Below are 18,801 nucleotides of genomic sequence, written 5' to 3'. Positions count from 1 at the left end.
TGTATTCAATGGAGAGACACGCTATGCTCTAGCCTCAATACATGAATATGCATAGAGGCATCTCCAGACAACTCCGATATAAAGTGTTTTTTTCTCAAAGTTGTCGGGATGTCACGTGTCCTACTTATATCTGTACACTGGTAACAACTTAAGCATTACGAAACGTATATTCGATCAAATAAACCTCACATAGCAAATAAGTCATTAATTTTTCTGTTGACCAAATTCGACACTCATTGACCTCCATACAAAAACTCCTTGCTCAGTGGGCGAAACAACGAAAAAACGCCACCTGATGGAGGGAGACAGATTTTCCGCCGAGTTGGGCATCTCTTACTCTTCCCCTCCCACTAGTGGAGGCTGGTGGGAGGAGCTATAGAAGGATGGGCTCATTGTAATGGCTGGAATGGGATTTATGGAACGGAGTCAAACATGTCGTTTCCACGTGTTTTATGCCATTCTATTTATTCCATTCCAGTCATAACAATGAGCCCCTCCTCCTATAGCTCCTCCCACCAGGCTCCTCTGGATTATGCAATTGAGATTCTCCCACAGACATTAGAACCAGATTGAGGGCTATAGAGTTTGCCAGTTTGTAGTCCTAAAAAACGAAATGAGTTACCTATGGTTCCTTCAATCAAATGTTATTTATAAAGCCCTTTTTACATCAGCAGATGTCACAAAGTGCTGCACCAATCCTTCAGCCATTCCTATGCCGACAATAAGGTCTGAGGTTAACACAGGTTTAGAAGACTTTATACGTTTTGTTCTGTGAGATAATATCAGTCAGTTAACATGACCTTTATGAATTATGAAGCCTTTATGCGCTTTTTTTTTATTACACAAATGCTTCAAAATTCACAAAAAGTGACGTTAGCTGTTGAAAATGATCTCATAGAACAAAATGTACAAGATCTCCTAAGCCTGTGTTTACCAAATACCTTATTTTCGCAGTTGATCCAAAAACCCTACAAAAACTCCATTCATTTCCCCATAGGCTTTGTCCATCGAACCATGGTGGAGTACCATTGCCTACAAAAATATGCTTTGTCTGTTCCATTAGTGTGTGATTGCTGGCCGCAATATGGGGCGCTCCTTCATGTGGGCATTCCTGCATCTGCAGGAACGCCCCCTCGAGCATCGCATTGGTTCCTGCATCAACATCCCCCGAGCATCCCATTGTTTCCTGCATGAACACCCCTCCTCGAGCACGCCATCTTCATGCTTGTATGACACTTTTGATATTCTACATTTCCTCTGATTGTCTATGCGATTAAAAATGTACCAATAGAAGGATAAAGAGGGGTTCCTGCAGATGCATGAATGCCCACATGCAGAAATGCCCTGAATTGCGGGCTGCAATTACACCTTTCTCCTGTCTTTCCAAGAAAATGCATCTGTTTAAAGTGTTTAAAATGAGCAACTAAATGTAGAATACTGTACTCTATCATACCTTTTAATCTAGTTAACTTTTAGAACAGGGTAAATTGATAAAATCACGATGCACCAATCCTGCACCAATTTATATTCCACCATCACAGTTGGAAACGCTTACATTTTCAGCCTACATCATTTGAATAAGAGTTTTATGTGTTATTGCTTGTACCTAAAATGCTTTTATATCATGCAAAATCAATAAAAGTTGATGAATTTCGCTAAAGTGATTGAATATAAAATGTAATTGGGACCATTTAAATATGAACTATTGAAAAAATAAAGTCTAAATAATTGTGTAGTTTCAAACGTCACATGGGTAGAATGCTAATCTCCCAAGATGCACTTGTCAAGGGGGAGGTAAAAAGCCATTTTGTTATGTTAGCTATGTGGCTACCGCCACATCTCCAGCGGAAGAATAACGATGGATACTTTGAGATGGAATATTGCTTTTAATTTGTTTCACACATGGAAGTCTGAAAAATATAACATTTAATATTTGCCAAATTTTAATATGGGCCAGGGAGTGACGCGGCGTGTATACTAAATTGTTTGTTTCGCGTATAATTCCGCTAACTAAGGTTGGCTAGCTAACGTTAGCTGACTTGAACGAAATATAATTTTCAGTTGTTCGGTTTATCCAAAAGTTTCCTAAGTTTTATGGCTTTGGTCTATGTATCTACTTCTGTGTCAGCGAGGGATCGGACTAGGTGGTGCATCGTGAATGATTTTAAGCAACAGGGTCAGAGTTGTATAATCTAACTTTAGGCTCGTTTGAGAGGACAAGCAGAAGTGCCGCTGACAGGCTAACGTTAGCTAACAACTCTTCACAACAACGGCCCTCTGCATTATCTAATAATGGCAGAAGACATACGACAGGACAAGAAAGCAAACTTCTCTGCTCTGACGGAGCACAACAACAACGGAGTGACGAGGACTTCTGGCCTGGCCTCCAACAAAGCTGGCGCCTCCAAGAAATTAGTTATTAAAAATTTCAAAGGTAACGCGTGCTGAATAGCTAGTTAACGTTAGCTAGCTAGCTAACCGTGATAGGTAGCTAAACGTTATTTAGCCGTTTGGCCTGACTATCAACTATATGCTAGTAATTGGCTAACTAGTTAACTCTACTTGTGTAACTTGTAACTCCTCATAAATTGCAGTGTAACTTGAGTTCATATTTTTAAGTTGTCCATGATAGCCAGCTGGGTAACCTAGGAAGTTTCAGACCATGTTAGCTTGTGACATATTTGACGCAATTAATAGCCATGGCATGTAAACAACTGAATATTCCGTTGCAACCAGCCCTGGAAATATTACTCAACTCTGTTTACATCATCTAGCTAATGACATTCTTGCAGAATAAATATATCTATTACATTTTAGAAAACTGGACATTTCCTGACATTTGTTGACACTGTCCCTGCCAGATGTTTACAAATGGTTGAACATGCATTCAACTGTTTACAAAGTTCACATTTCTCCTAGTTTAAGTGAGGTACCCAGCCAGAGGCGTAAACAAACTGTCATGTTGCATTGATTGTCTGTCCATTTTGCTGTGCCTTGGTGTGGTGTAACTGTGTTGTGTGTTCCCAGACAGGCCAAAGCTAGCAGAGAACTACACTGAGGACACCTGGCTGAAGCTTAGGGATGCAGTAGGAGCCATCCAGAACAGCACCTCCATCAAGTACAACCTGGAGGAACTCTACCAGGTCAGGCCTAATGCATCAAACAGACAGTGGTGCTTTCAGGACATAAAACAAATCACATTTTATTTGTCACATACAAGTGTTTTGCAGATGTTATAGCAGGTGTAGCGAAATGCTTGTGCTATACTTGAGGCTACAGCCCTTATTTTCCATTCTAAAACATAGGCCTAGTTCATGTGTCCACCGGGCCTTGATGACATGACTATATCCAAGTCCCAGTATTTCCATGTGAATAATATGTACCGATATGGGCACTTTTCATCTGTATGATGCCATTACTCCAGCTGTCTTGTCGTGTGATCTGCTGGTTGTTGTCGTGTGATCTGCTGGTTGCCCCAGCCAGTCTGGGTGGGTGGTGCCAACTGACACCCTATTTAGGGTATAGGGTGTCATTTGGAACGAAGCATAGATTTGGAGGTGGCATCGGTCCTAGGACACTATGCCTCTCTCTAATCTCAAAGTATTGGAGAGGAGCGCTGCCCCATGCCAGCCAGCAGGTCCTGTAACTCACATCAGCAGTCAGTCAGCATACCTAACCACCATCCTGTTGACTTGGCTAACCCTATCACTCTGACCATTCACCATCCTGTTGACTTGGCTAACCCTATCACATAATTATAATAATAATTGGTCATTTAGCAGACGCTCTTATCCAGAGCGACTTACAGGAGCAATTAGGGTTAAGTGCCTTGCTCAAGGGCACATCGACAGATTTTTCACCTAGTCGGCTCGGGGATTAGAACCAGCGACCTTTCGGTTACTGGCACAACGCTCTTAACCACTAAGCTACCTGCCGCCCTTATAGGACTATCACTCTGACCATTCACCATCCTGTTGACTTGGCTAACCCTATCACTCTGACCATTCACCGTCCTGTTGACTTGGCTACTTCCTCTGACCATTCACCATCCTGTTGACTTGGCAACCCTATCACTCTGACCATTCACCATCCTGTTGACTTGGCTAACCCTATCACTCTGACCATTCACCATCCTGTTGACTTGGCTAACCCTATCACTCTGACCATTCAATGTTGAGCTAACCCTATCACCTGCCATTCACCATCCTGTTGACTTGGCTAACCCTATCCTCTGACCATTCACCAGCCTGTTGACTTGCTACCCTATCACTCTGACCATTCACCATCCTGTTGACTTAGCTAACCTTGCTCCCAGCTGTTTCTCTTCACTCTGACCATTCACCACTGTGACTTGGCTACCCTCTGACCATTCACCAGCCTGTGGACTTGGCTAACCCTATCTTGTAACTTATCTGTGTGTGTCCTATAAACAGGGTGGGATAACTGACAGAATTTAGGAATGCTTAGTATGTTTCCCTCTGTCTCTCTCAACTCTGTTTCAGGCAGTGGAGAACCTGTGCTCCTATAAAGTCTCCCCCACACTCTACAAGCAGCTCCGTCAGGTCTGTGAGGACCATGTCCAGGCCCAGATACACCAGTTCAGAGAATATCCTTTACACTGTGTATGTCTTTGTGTGTGAAAGTGTGTGTGTGGATGTTATAAAATCCTGTTTGATAGATTTCACGTCGAGACTTGATAAGAACGTCTGTGTCCTGTACGATGCCACATGACAGTGGCTCCTCTGAGAAGATGCACATGTTTTATAACTATCTCTGTAACATATAACATGTTAGTTTTTTTTTAAATAGTTGATTTGTATGCTGCACCGTTGGCCTGGGTCTCCCTGATAACACTTGTTTATCTGGTTAGTTGTGACTGGGGGGCCTAAAAGGAACCTGGCAGCCTCATGTCATAGAGCTGTATTTCAGCAGGCTGCTGTGTAGTAGTTGTGAGACTTATCCAGAGACTTACAGGAGCAATTAGGGTTAAGGTGCCTTGCTTTAGGGCACATCAACAGATTTTTTCACCTAGTCGGCTCATGAATTCGAACCAGTGACATTTCGGTTACTGGCCCAACGCTCTTAACTGCTAGGCTACCGGACGCCCAGGGGGCACTTTGGACCTCTTCCAACAGCTAGCTGCGCACAGCGACACACTGCTTGGACTGATGGCAAATAAAAAAACTATGAACATCCCTGTAATGGTGTTCTCTATAAACTGACTACACAGTTTTTAGTCGTCAGAAGGATGTGATGTTTTTTTAACCACAACCTGGTGCGAGCAAAGGCACCCTCCAAAGAGATAGTTTGACTGTTGTGTTTTATTGAATTGAGGCCCGTTCCTTAACCTTAACATCTCACAGAGTCCCTGGACAGCCTGTCTTTCCTGAAGAGGATGAACCGATGCTGGCAGGACCACTGCAGACAGACGGTTCGTCAGACAGCCTTTTTCATCTCACCTTTGACCTTTGTTTATCATGTGACATTTAATCTGTCTGAAATTTGTTGTAGATTAATATAATGTATGTTTGTAATGTGTAACCTTGTTTACTACAGATCATGATCCGGAGTATCTTTCTGTTCCTGGACCGTACCTACGTGCTTCAGAACTCCCTGCTTCCCTCCATCTGGTAAGAGCCCTGTCCACTAGCTATTAGGAAACATACATTCGTCCGTTCTCAGTGGCAAACGGCTTTTCCTGTTCTGTGATGGTGAACATTTCATTATGGCCTTAACGTGACCATGGCTGCGTCTGAAATGGCACCCTATTCACTATTTAGTTCACTACTTTTGACTAGGTCCTATCTGGGCAAAAATAGTTATATGTAGGATATAGGGTGCCATTTGGAATGCAGCCCATGTGTTTGTCCTATGACCGTGACCATTACTGTTCATCATGACCGTGTGTGTTCCACAGGGATACCGGGCTGGAGCTCTTCCGGACCCACATCGTGAGCGACGGGGCAGTCCAGAAACGTACCGTCGACGGGATCCTTGAGCAGATCGAACGTGAACGCAACGGAGAGACCGTGGACCGCAGCCTTCTCCGCAGCCTACTGGGCATGCTCTCAGACCTGCAGGTGATTGGTCAATTCTTCATGGGGCTTGTTTTACCATTGGCCAATCAACCAATTAGCATAGTCAAACTTTTGTTCCATAGGCAGATAGTATGTAGATTGTCTGATCTCCTGGCGTAATCTATTGTCTCTCTCCTCAAATCTGTGTAGATTATCTGGAGATCTCCTGGTGTAATCTGTTGTCGCTCTCCTCAGGTGTATAAAGAGTCGTTTGAGGAGCGGTTTCTGATGGAGACTAACAGACTGTACGCTGCAGAGGGACAGAGGCTGATGCAGGAACGAGACGTGAGTGACCGCTGTCAATCAAATGCTTTAATCCCATATTATGATCACGCCCCTATATAGGTAGCATATCTGGGTTTCCCCTATATAGGTAGCATATCTGGGTTTCTCTTATATAGGTAGCATATCTGGGTTTCCCCTATATAGGTAGCATATCTGGGTTTCCCCTATATAGGTAGCATATCTGGGTTTCTCTTATATAGGTAGCATATCTGGGTTTCCCCTATATAGGTAGCATATCTGGGTTTCCCCTATATAGGTAGCATATCTGGGTTTCCCCTATATAGGTAGCATATCTGGGTTTCCCCTATATAGGTAGCATATCTGGGTTTTCCCCCCTATAGGTAGCATATCTGGGTTTCTCCTAGTGACGGTCATATGTGTAGCTCAGCTGTAGAGCAGGCGCTTGTAACGCTAAGGTAGTGGGTTATCCCCAAAGTATGCACATGACTGTGTCGCTTTGGATAAAAGCGTCTCTAAATGGCATAAATGCGTGGTGTGTGTCCAGGTGCCAGAGTACCTGCATCACGTGGCTCGTCGGTTGGATGAAGAGAACGATCGTGTCATCAGCTACCTCGACCAAAGCACTCAGTAAGACCCGCCTCTTCCTCCACACCCCTTAGACTGACAGGCCTGTGCTCCAGTCAGACTAACACCTTAGACTGACAGGCCTGTGCTCCAGTCAGACTAACACCTTAGACTGACAGGCCTGTGCTCCAGTCAGACTAACACCTTAGACTGACAGGCCTGTGCTCCAGTCAGACTAACCCCTTAGACTGACAGGCCTGTGCTCCAGTCAGACTAACACCTTAGACTGACAGGCCTGTGCTCCAGTCAGACTAACCCCTTAGACTGACAGGCCTGTGCTCCAGTCAGACTAACCCCTTAGACTGACAGGCCTGTGCTCCAGTCAGACTACACCCCTTAGATCTGACAGGCCTGTGCTCCAGTCAGACTAACCCCTTAGACTGACAGGCCTGTGCTCCAGTCAGACTAACCCCTTAGACTGACAGGCCTGTGCTCCAGTCAGACTAACCCCTTAGACTGACAGGCCTGTGCTCCAGTCAGACTAACCCCTTAGACTGACAGGCCTGTGCTCCAGTCAGACTAACCCCTTAGACTGACAGGCCTGTGCTCCAGTCAGACTAACCCCTTAGACTGACAGGCCTGTGCTCCAGTCAGAGTACACTAGATCATCTCACAGATTTGAACCTCTTCACGTTCTCTTTCACCCCCTCCTCCATCTGTCATCTCTCTTCTCTCTCTCTCCTCTCTCTTCCCTTTCTCTCTCCTCTCTGTTTGTATTCAACAGGAAGCCACTTATCTCTAATGTAGAGAAGCAGCTGCTTGGAGAACACATGACGGCCATCTTACAGAAAGGTATCTACCAGCAGTGTGTGTGTGTGTGATATTGACCCTCTCCTCCAGGTCTCAGTATTCTAGTAGATGGTAACCGTGTGATATTGACCGTCTCCTCCAGGTCTCAGTATTCTGGTAGATGGTAACCGTGTGATATTGACCCGCTCCTCCAGGTCTCAGTATTCTGGTAGATGGTAACCGTGTGATATTGACCCTCTCCTCCAGGTCTCAGTATTCTGGTAGATGGTAACCGTGTGATATTGACCCTCTCCTCCAGGTCTCAGTATTCTGGTAGATGGTAACCGTGTGATATTGACCCTCTCCTCCAGGTCTCAGTATTCTGGTAGACGGTAACCGTGTGATATTGACCCTCTCCTCCAGGTCTCAGTATTCTGGTAGATGGTAACCGTGTGATATTGACCCTCTCCTCCAGGTCTCAGTATTCTGGTAGATGGTAACCGTGTGATATTGACCCTCTCCTCCAGGTCTCAGTATTCTGGTAGATGGTAACCGTGTGATATTGACCCTCTCCTCCAGGTCTCAGTATTCTGGTAGATGGTAACCGTGTGATATTGACCCTCTCCTCCAGGTCTCAGTATTCTGGTAGATGGTAACCGTGTGATGGAGCTGGCTCTGCTCTACCAGCTTTTCAGTAAGGTGAAGGGAGGACTCCCCACTCTGCTGCAGCACTGGAGAGACTACATCAAGGTACTTTCTCTCTGTCTGTCTCTCTCCTCTCTGTCTGTCTCTCTCCTCTCTGTCTGTCTCTCTCCTCTCTGTCTGTCTCTCTCCTCTCTGTCTGTCTCTCTCCTCTCTGTCTGTCTCGCTCCTCTCTGTCTGTCTCTCTCCTCTCTTTATACTACTCTCACTCTGAAACATTTCTATTGATTCCTGTCTCACTGAGGTGTCTCCTAACAGAGTTTTGGTGGTGAGATTGTGGGCACCCCAGAGAAGGATAAGGACATGGTTCAAGACCTATTGGACTTTAAGGATAAGATGGACAACGTGGCCCAGGGCTGTTTCAACAGGAACGAGAGCTTCATCAACGCTATGAAGGAGGCCTTCGAAGCCTTCATCAACAACAGACCCAACAAACCTGCTGAGCTCATCGGTGAGGACACGAGACCGCTGTGGGTGTAAAGAGCCAGAGCAGGAGATATTTAAAGGGTCCTGGAATCTTAAAACAAAGGACTTTTGCTCCATTGCTTAAGATACCAGTCAGGGGTCCCACACCAGTTATGTTTGAGTGTTTCCTGTATGTTTTATCTAACTGGTGGTGTCCTGTCTCTGTGGTGGTGTCCTGTCTCTGCACAGCAAAGTACGTGGACTGTAAATTGCGGGCGGGCAACAAGGAGGCTACAGAGGAGGAGCTGGAGAGAATTCTAGACAAGATCATGATCATCTTCCGCTTCATCCATGGGAAGGATGTGTTTGAGGCCTTTTATAAGAAGGACCTAGCCAAACGCCTGCTGGTGGGGAAGAGTGCCTCGGTGGACGCTGAGAAGTCCATGCTGTCCAAACTCAAACACGGTAAGTTGTCCAAACTTCAACACTGTATGATAACAGGAAACAATGCAGTGATCTCCAAAATCACAGGTTTGTCACCATCACATGTTATGGGATCTGTGTTGTGGCAAGCTTTGTCTGTGGGCAGGGCCAGAAAGGAACTTGTTGGTCTACCAGCCACTGTGGCAGGTAGATAAAAAAAAAAAAAATCTACCTGCCACTCCAGTTTTTTTAACCTTCGTAATGTTTCTAAAACAATAAATGTATTACTAGTAAGCAGTGATGTGGTATATTGCTAATATTTATTTCATTTGTGACCCAAGTCTTTTAACCAAAATATCTCAGATGAGAAGGATGTTAAGCTGCCCCTTTTAAGGGCGGGAGGTTACGGAGGCAGCGGTGGTACTCCAGCCGCTGGAGTGGTCAGTGACAGTGTGCCTGTGAGATATTAGACTACATCATCTGACTAGTAGCTGATGTCTTCACTAGCAGTTGAAGCAAAGTCAAACATTGAAAAACAACCTAGCTTGTGAACAAAACAATGTAAATGGCCAAGAAACACAAGGACAAAGTCTCACTTCAGTAGACTTTCCAGTAAATTAGACAGACTTCTATGCCTGTGTGCAACGTGTCTAAATCACAGTGCTCACCGCTCCCCAGCCAGGCAGTGTTGCTGCGCGTCGCGGGAGATATATATATGATTCCTAGTTCTTTGTGTGATTTATCTACCATCTATGAAACAAAACGACAAACACTTTCAAAACAGCTACTGCAGCATTTTATTTAGCTATAAATGTGCTCGTTCTTGACTTCTAACTACATTTTTATTTGCAAATGCGAGTGAAATGCTCGCGTTTTAAGAAATGACCACCCGCCAACATGGCTGCTGAAATAAACATCTTACCCGCCAATGTCAAAATGTACCCGCATAGGTTGTTTTTCAATGTTTGACTTTGCTTCAACTGCTAGTGAAGACATCAGCAGAGGTCAGCCTATCGGTGGTTTGTTAAACTCAATGGTCACTATCTCTGGTGTGTGACTGTAGAAGCACCACCCCAAGTCACGAAGTCATGCACTGTATTACTGTATAAAACCTGTTAACGGGAAGTGAGTGTGATGGTTTGTGGCTTCCTGTCCCTGCAGAGTGTGGAGCGGCCTTCACCAGTAAGCTGGAGGGGATGTTTAAGGACATGGAGCTCTCCAAAGACGTCATGATCCAGTTTAAACAGGTTAACACACAGACTCATCGATATCACTATAGTAGTTGCTGTAATAGATTTACCATCAGTGAATCGTAGATGACAACATTGTCTCACGTCAGATGGCGTCACTCCTCCGTGACACTCGTCCCTCAACCGATCTGTCTTGTAAACTTGGAACTCGTATTTGAATATTGAGCGTCCGCCATTAAAATCAAAACATACTGTAGTTCCTAATCACTGCGCTCTCGTATGACTCCATGAAATCGGAAGAATAGCTAGCTAAATTAGTACAAAAATGTTGTGACAGGGATTTAATAGTTTGCAATTGTGAGAAAATAAAAACAAACCGGTAGCTATCTCCTGTACAAGTTTTGTGCCAGGACATTGGTCGCTAGTGCCGTGACTTTCAGCTGTGGAGCTGTTGTAGCTAGCTAGCTAGCTAGCTTACTGACATGGTTAGCTAGCTAGCTTACTGACATGGTTCGCTAGCTAGCTTACTGACATGGTTAGCTAGCTAGCTTACTGACATGGTTAGCTAGCTCTTCCTTCACTTACATAAAAAGCTTGCTTAGCCTGTTTTAAATTACCCTGAAGTTGTAGACCTGCAGCCACACAATTAAGAGGAACTGACTTATCAGTAATCAGTCCGTAGATCAACAGGTTTCTCTGTGAATGTATCGTTGGGTCAGATGAGCATAGCAGCTGACTCTGGAGGCTACTGCAATGACTGGTGGCAGAACAACAGCTGCTTCATCAAAACTCATCATAATGTTAGCATTAGCTCTACTAGTTCCAGACTGTTCTTTACACACCGTTTTCCAAGAAATTAAGGATTTGACTTTCTCCCACTACAGGACATTAATGTATTGAATAAGGTTGTCTCCCCCAGTACATGAATGTATTGAATCAGGTTGTCTGTCTCCTTCAGTACACCCAGAACCAGAGTGAGCCCAGCCAGATGGAGCTGACGGTCAACATCCTCACCATGGGCTACTGGCCCTCATACACTCCTATGGAGGTCCACCTGCCCCCTGAGGTCTGTCTGTCTGTGTGTGGTTGGGTGGTGTGTGTATGCTAGCAAAAAGTATTGCAGGATGTGTAAATCTAATCTGAGTGTTGGTTAGGTTTTTATAATAATAATAATAATAATATATATATATAATATGCCATTTAGCAGACGCTTTTATCCAAAGCGACTTACAGTCATGCGTGCATACATTTTTGTGTATGGGTGGTCCCGGGGATCGAACCCACTACCTTGGCGTTACAAGCGCCGTGCTCTACCAGCTGAGCTACAGAGGATCTATGCTAGAAACTATGCTAGAAACTTGATCTATGCTTTATGAAGCATAGATCAAGTTTCTATGCCCCCTCTCTCCCCAGATGGTGAAGCTCCAGGAGGTATTCAAGCTGTTCTATCTGGGGAAACACAGTGGCAGGAAGCTCCAGTGGCAGCCCACCCTGGGCCACGCTGTTCTGAAGACTGAGTTTAAAGAGGTGCGAGTGAAAGGACCAGAGCAACACTGTCCTAGAAGATGGACAGCTTTTTTTGTTTCAAATTTCTAATGCGTCTTTCACAAGAAGAAGCTGCGGGTGTCTGTTCTAGACGCGTCTCAATAACTGTGTGCGTCTGTCTACAGGGTAAGAAGGAGCTGCAAGTGTCTCTGTTCCAGACGTTGGTACTACTGATGTTCAACGAGGGGGAGGAGTTCAGCATGGAGGAGATCAAATCAGCCACTGGCATAGGTACAGCTTCTCCTCTGTCTGTCTTCATAGGTACAGCTTCTCCTCTGTCTGTCTTCATAGGTACAGCTTCTCTTTCTTTCTCTTCTTCTTTCTTTCATCATAGGTGCAGCTTCTCTTTCTCTCGATTACATTTATTAGGATCCCCTTTCAGCCAATGGCGACAGCTATTCTTACTGGGGCCCGACACATAATGAAAAAGACATTACAGACAAAATACTTTACAATTTACAGACATTTAAAAACATTAACATGTAGTGTGTGTGTGCGCGCGTCTATCAGTTCCACATACAGTTGAAGTCGGAAGTTTACATACACTTAGGTTGGAGTTATTAAAACTCGTTTTTCAACCACTCCACAAATTTCTTGTTAACAAACTATAGTTTTGGCAAGTCGGTAAGGACATCTACTTTGTGCAGGACACAAGTAATTTTTCCAACAATTGTTTACAGACAGATTATTTCACTTATAATTCACTGTATCATCAATCCCAGAACAACAGCAAAGGACCTTGTGAAGATGCTGGAGGAAACAGGTACAAAAGTATCTAAATCCACAGTAAAACAAGTCCTATATCGACATAACCTGAAAGGCCGCTCAGCAAGGAAGAAGCCACTGCTCCAAAACCGCCATAAAAAAGCCAGACTACGGTTTGCAACTGCACATGGGGACAAAGATCGTACTTTTTGGAGAAATGTCCTCTGGTCTGATGAAACAAAAATAGAACTGTTTACCCATAATGACCATCGTTATGTTTGGAGTAAAAAGGGGGTTGCTTGTAAGCCGAAGAACACCATCCCAACCATGAAGCACAGGGTGGCAGCATCATACTGTCGGGGTGCTTTGCTGCAGGAGGGACTGGTGCACTTCACAAAATAGATGGCATCATGAGGAAGGAAAATTAGGTGGATATATTGAAGTAACATCTCAAGACATCAGTCTGGAAGTTAAAGCTTGGTCGCAAATGGGTCTTCCAAATGGACAATGACCCCAAGCATACTTCCAAAGTTGTGGCAAAATGGCTTAAGGACAACAAAGTCAAGGTATTGGAGTGGCCATCACAAAGCCCTGACCTCAATCCTATAGAAAATGTGTGGGCAGAACTGAGAAAGCGTGTGCGAGCAAGGAGGCCTACAAACCTGACAGTTACACCAGCTCTGTCAGGAGGAATGGGCCAAAATTCACCCAACTTATTGTGGGAAGCTTGTGGAAGGCTATCCGAAACGTTTGGCCCAAGTTAAACAATTTAAAGGCAATGCTACCAAATACTAATTGAGTGTATGTAAACTTCTGACCCACTGGGAATGTGATGAAAGAAATAAAAGCTGAAATAAATAATTCTCTCTACTATTATTCTGACATTTCACATTTCTTAAAATAAAGTGATGATCCTAACTGACCTAAGACAGGGAATTTTTACTAGGATTAAATGTCAGGAATTGTGAAACTGAGTTTAAATGTATTTGGCTAAGGTGCATGTAAACTTCTGACTTCAACTGTACATCATACGTCAGTACATACACACAACAAGTAGGTCACATGGGGAGAGGCGTTGTGCCGCGAGGTGTTGCTTTATATGTTTTTTAAACCAGGTTTGCTGTTCACTTGCGCTATATAAGACGGGCGTTCCATGCACTCATGGCTCTGTATAATACTGTACGTTTCCTTGAATTTGTTCTGGACCTGGGGACTGTGAAAAGACATCCGGTGGCATTTCTGGTGGGGTAAGTGTGTGTGTCAGTGCTGTATGTAAGTTGACTATGCAAACCATTTGGAATTTCCAACACAATGTGTTTTTATAAAAACAAGAAGTGATGCAGCCAGTCTCTCCTCAACTCTTAGCCAAGAGAGACTGGCATGCATAGTATTTATATCAGCCCTCTGATTACAATGAAGAGCAAAAGACGTGCCGCTCTGTTCTAGGCCAGCTGCAGCTTAAATAGGTATTTCTTTGCAGCACTGGACCACATGACTGGACAATAATCAAGATAAAAGCAGAGCATCAATTACGGACAGACCTCTCCCCATCTTTACAACCATTGAATCTATATGTTTTGACCATGACAGTTTACAATCTAAGGTAACACCAAGTAATTTAGTCTCCTGAACTTGTTCAACAACCACACCATTCATTACCAGATTCAGCTGAGGTCTAGAACTTAGGGAATTATTTAAACCAAATACGATGCTCTTAGTTTTAGAGATGTTCAGGACCAGTTTATTACTGGCCACCGATTCCAAAACAGACTGCAACTCTTTCTTAAGGGTTTCAGTAACTTCATTGGCTGTGGTTGCTGATGCGTATATGGTTGAATCATCAGCGTACATTGACACACATGCTTTGTTTTAATGCCAGTGGCAGGTCATTGGTAAACATATACTGAAAAAACATGTTAATGCAACACTTTCAATGATTTTACGGCGTTACAGTTCATATAAGGAAATCGGTCAATTAAAATAAAATAAATTCATTAGGCCCTAATCTATGGATTTCACGACTGGGCAGGGGCGCAGCCAGGCCCAGCCAATCCAAATGAGTTTTTCCCCACAAAAGGGCTTTATTACAGACCGAAATACTCCTCAGTTTCATCAGCTGTCCTGGTGGCTGGTCTCAGACGATCCAGCAGGTGAAGCCAGATGTGGCGGTCTTGGGCTGGCGTGGTTACAGGTGGTCTGCGGTTGTGAGGCCAGTTGGACGTACTGCCAAATTTTCTAAAACAACGTTAGGTGCAGTTTATGGTAGAGAAATGAACATTCTGGCAACAGCTCTGGTGGATATTCCTGCAGTCAGCATTACAATTGCATGCTCCCTCAACTTGAGACACCTGTGATATTGTGTTGTGTGACACAACTGTAAATTGATCATGCGGTTTAATCAGCTTCTTGATATGCCACACCTGTCAGGTGGATGGATTATCTTGGCGAAGGAGAAATGTTCACTAATGGGGATGTAAACAAATTTGAGCACAATCTGAGAGAAATAAGCTTTTGTGCATATGGAACATTTCTGGGGTCTTATTTCAGCGCATGAAACATTGGACTAAACACTTTACATGTTGCGTTTTTATATTTTTGTTCAATATAGAAAAGAGTAGAGGGCCTAGAGTGCTGCCCTGCGGAACACCACACTTTACATGTTTGACGTTAGAAGCTTCCATTAAAGAACCATCTGAGTTCTATTAGATGGCTCTGAATCCACGATGAAAAGCCATAACACACACGTTTTCTCAACAACAGGTTATGGTCAATCATGTCAAAGGCTGCACTGAAATCTAACAGTACAGCTCCCACAATCTTCTCATTATCAATTTCTTTCAACCAATCAGTGATTTGTCAGTGCAGTACATGTTGAGTGCCCTTCTAGTCACCTTTTTCTCTCTCTACATTCATCTCATTGCATATTTGGGGTCAATAACATTTCGGCTCATTCATGAAATGCATGTAATTTCCCCATTTTAAACTTGATGAAAGGAAGTAGTGTAACCGTGATCTGTGTCCCCCTTCCGTCCCCAGAGGAGGGTGAGTTGAGGCGTACCCTGCAGTCTCTGGCCTGTGGGAAGGCGCGCGTCCTCAATAAGAGTCCCCGGGGGAAGGACATAGAGGACGGAGACCGCTTCAACTTCAACAACGACTTCAGACACAAACTGTTCCGCATCAAGATCAACCAGATTCAGATGAAGGAAACGGTAGGGTTTACACCTCTCTCTCGCTCTGAAGGAAACTGTAGGGTTAACACCGCGCTCTGAAGGAAACGGTAGGGTTAACACCGCGCTCTGAAGGAAACGGTAGGGTTAACACCGCGCTCTGAAGGAAACGGTAGGGTTAACGCCACTCTCTGAAGGAAACGGTAGGGTTAACGCCGCTCTCTGAAGGAAACGGTAGGGTTAACACCGCTCTCACCCCTCTTATTCTGTCATTCCTACACAACGTTGTGTCAAGTCTGTGCCTGCCTACAGAAAGGACTGCTGACTCCTCTAATCATTAAATTTTTTACATTTTAGTCATTTAGCAGATGCTCTTATCCAGAGCGACTTAGTTAGTGAATGCATACATAATTTTTTTCCCAACCCTCTGTGGGAATCGAACCCACAACCCTGGCGTTGCAAACGCCATGCTCTACCAACTGAGCTACATCCCTGCCGGCCATTCCCTCCCCTACCATGGACGACGCTGGGCCAATTGTGCGCCGCCCCATGGGTCATAATTACTATCTGTTATATCAGACTAACTCATCCATATAATGGGGCTTTCCCCTGAGGGTTGACACCTCATCAAGTTCCCGTCATTAAATCTTATTGCGTAAGTTTTGAGTTCCACCCTTTCGTCATTGGAGGTAGTGTGGCCAGCATGCGTCCACACAGTCAACTCTAGGGTTGGAGTCATTTTTAATTCAGGAAGTGAAACGTTCACAGAAAATAAATGTGGAGTTACATTTCTGTGTGTTTCTGTTTCTGTGTGTCTGTTCATGCGTCTGTGTGTGTGTCCAGGTTGAGGAGCAGGTGAGCACCACTGAGCGTGTGTTCCAGGACAGACAGTACCAGATAGACGCGGCCGTGGTCCGCATCATGAAGATGAGGAAAACCCTGAGCCACAACCTGCTGGTGTCAGAACTGTACAACCAGCTCAAGTTCCCCGTCAAGGTACTCTCTCTCTTTCTTTCGCTTTTGTTTTTTCCTACCCTGAAATATAGTCACAAAACAGGCACACATCAAGTAAACTGCACTGTACACACCCACCCACAGCTCTAGGCTGCACACCCACCCACAGCTCTAGGCTGCACACCCACCCACAGCTCTAGGCTGCACACCCACCCACAGCTCTAGGCTGCACACCCACCCACAGCTCTAGGCTGCACACCCACCCACAGCTCTAGGCTGCACACCCACCCACAGCTCTAGGCTGCACACCCACCCACAGCTCTAGGCTGCACACCCACCCACAGCTCTAAGCTACACACCCACCCACAGCTCTAAGCTACACACCCTTCAGTGTCATTCCTCTGTGTGTTCTCTCCTCAGCCTGGAGACCTAAAGAAGCGGATTGAGTCGCTGATTGACAGAGACTACATGGAGAGAGACAAGGAGAGTCCCAACCAGTACCACTATGTGGCCTGAGGGGGTCGCCACCTCCATCCTCACCACTCCTCCGGTGCCCTGCCAGTGGGCTCAGCAAGTTGGCATCAGCTGACCCTGATATAGACCCGCCCCGCCTCTCCTTGACCTGCCCCACCCCCTCACCGCCCCTCCCCCCCTGCTTCTGGGGCCCAGCTCAGAGAGGGCCAGTCTGGAGGCCAGAGCCCCACCTGGTCCTGCACAGCCCAGCCAACACCACCCTCAGGGGGGACTCGGAGCAGGGCAGGCTGGGTCGTGGGGCTGGAGGAGTCTGTCTGGTGGGTGGGAGACGGCCGGCACAAATATCCGCTGACAACGCTAACAAAGAAGAGAACACAGCGCTATCTCAGATGTTGTTGTTGTTTTTTTTTTTGGGGGGGGGGGGTTGTGATCCATCCACCTTTATTGTTATCAGTCTATCAGTTCCACTGTAGTTTAGCGTGTGGTGATTTTTCTGTTTTTTTCTGTGAGGTAACATAACATGCACCGGCCTGGGGTAACACTATGACAGTGTTGTCAGACAGGGAACAGGAACAGGGTTTTGGGGGGTCACATGGACATGGATACGGATACAAGGAGTGACAAGGGGAGGGATGATTTTGAGACGGGGTCGGGGGACACTGTCTCCTGGATTAGCGTTCTCCTGTATTTTGACCAACACTTTCCACGCTCTTTTGTAGACCAGATTGTATTCTTTGTAAGAGAGAGAAAAGAAACATGAATAAATTGATATTTAATGAATGAAGAAGAGTTCATTCATGGTCTGATGGTGTGAACATCAAATGGATTGAGTACTTGTGTATAACTTAGTGGTGTGTACAGTGAGGGGAAAAAAGTATTTGATCCCCTGCTGATTTTGTAAGTTTGCCCACTGACAAAGAAATTATCAGTCTATAATTTTAATGGTAGGTTTATTTGAACAGTGAGAGACAGAATAACAAAAAAAATCCAGAAAAACGCATTTCAAAAATGTTATAAATTGATTTGCATTTTAATGAGGGAAATAAGTATTTGACCCCTCTGCAAAACATGACTTAGTACTTGGTGGCAAAACCCTTGTTGGCATTCACAGAGGTCAGACGTTTCTTGTAGTTGGCCACCAGGTTTGCACACATCTCAGGAGGGATTTTGTCCCACTCCTCTTTGCAGATCTTCTCCAAGTCATTAAGGTTTGGAGGCTGATGTTTGGCAACTCGAACCTTCAGCTCCCTCCACAGATTTTCTATGGGAGTAAGGTCTGGAGACTGGCTAGGCCACTCCAGGACCTTAATGTGCTCCTTCTTGAGCCACTCCTTTGTTGTGTTGGCCGTGTGTTTTGGGTCATTGTCATGCTGGAATACCCATCCACGACCCATTTTCAATGCCCTGGCTGAGGGAAGGAGCTTCTCACCCAAGATTTGACGGTACATGGCCCCGTCCATCGTCTCTTTTGATGCAGTGAAGTTGTCCTGTCCCCTTAGAAAAACACCCCCAAAGCATAATGTTTCCACCTCCATGTTTGACGGTGGGTATGGTGTTCTT

The 18,801-nt window shown here is 45.0% G+C and overlaps 1 protein-coding gene across 2 annotated transcripts; it reads left to right on the top strand.

Annotated features, from left to right (window-relative positions):
* The first annotated feature begins 1,802 nt into the window (after positions 1-1,802).
* Positions 1,803-17,823, top strand: LOC121556791 (cullin-4B). 2 transcript variants are annotated; one of them, XM_045214526.1, is made up of 19 exons: positions 1,803-2,434; positions 3,028-3,143; positions 4,503-4,606; positions 5,362-5,431; positions 5,557-5,630; positions 5,918-6,080; positions 6,273-6,362; positions 6,868-6,950; positions 7,672-7,739; positions 8,308-8,426; positions 8,637-8,829; positions 9,033-9,248; positions 10,368-10,453; positions 11,355-11,462; positions 11,810-11,923; positions 12,067-12,202; positions 15,683-15,855; positions 16,657-16,809; positions 17,188-17,823. In XM_045214526.1, exons 1-19 carry the CDS (start codon positions 2,293-2,295, stop codon positions 17,281-17,283), a joined length of 2,304 nt encoding a protein of 767 aa, XP_045070461.1. In that variant the 5' UTR covers positions 1,803-2,292; the 3' UTR covers positions 17,284-17,823. The 2 variants fall into 2 exon arrangements, with proteins under 2 accessions (XP_045070461.1, XP_045070463.1); XM_045214528.1 differs by having other exon boundaries at positions 1,804-2,434; positions 12,067-12,172.
* Positions 17,824-18,801: the final 978 nt, after the last annotated feature.

The sequence above is a fragment of the Coregonus clupeaformis genome, unplaced genomic scaffold, assembly GCF_020615455.1.
Source record: "Coregonus clupeaformis isolate EN_2021a unplaced genomic scaffold, ASM2061545v1 scaf0273, whole genome shotgun sequence".
Lineage (NCBI taxonomy): Eukaryota > Metazoa > Chordata > Actinopteri > Salmoniformes > Salmonidae > Coregonus > Coregonus clupeaformis.
Note: the sequence above shows the minus strand (reverse complement) of the source record. Positions and strands in the feature narration are given on the sequence as shown.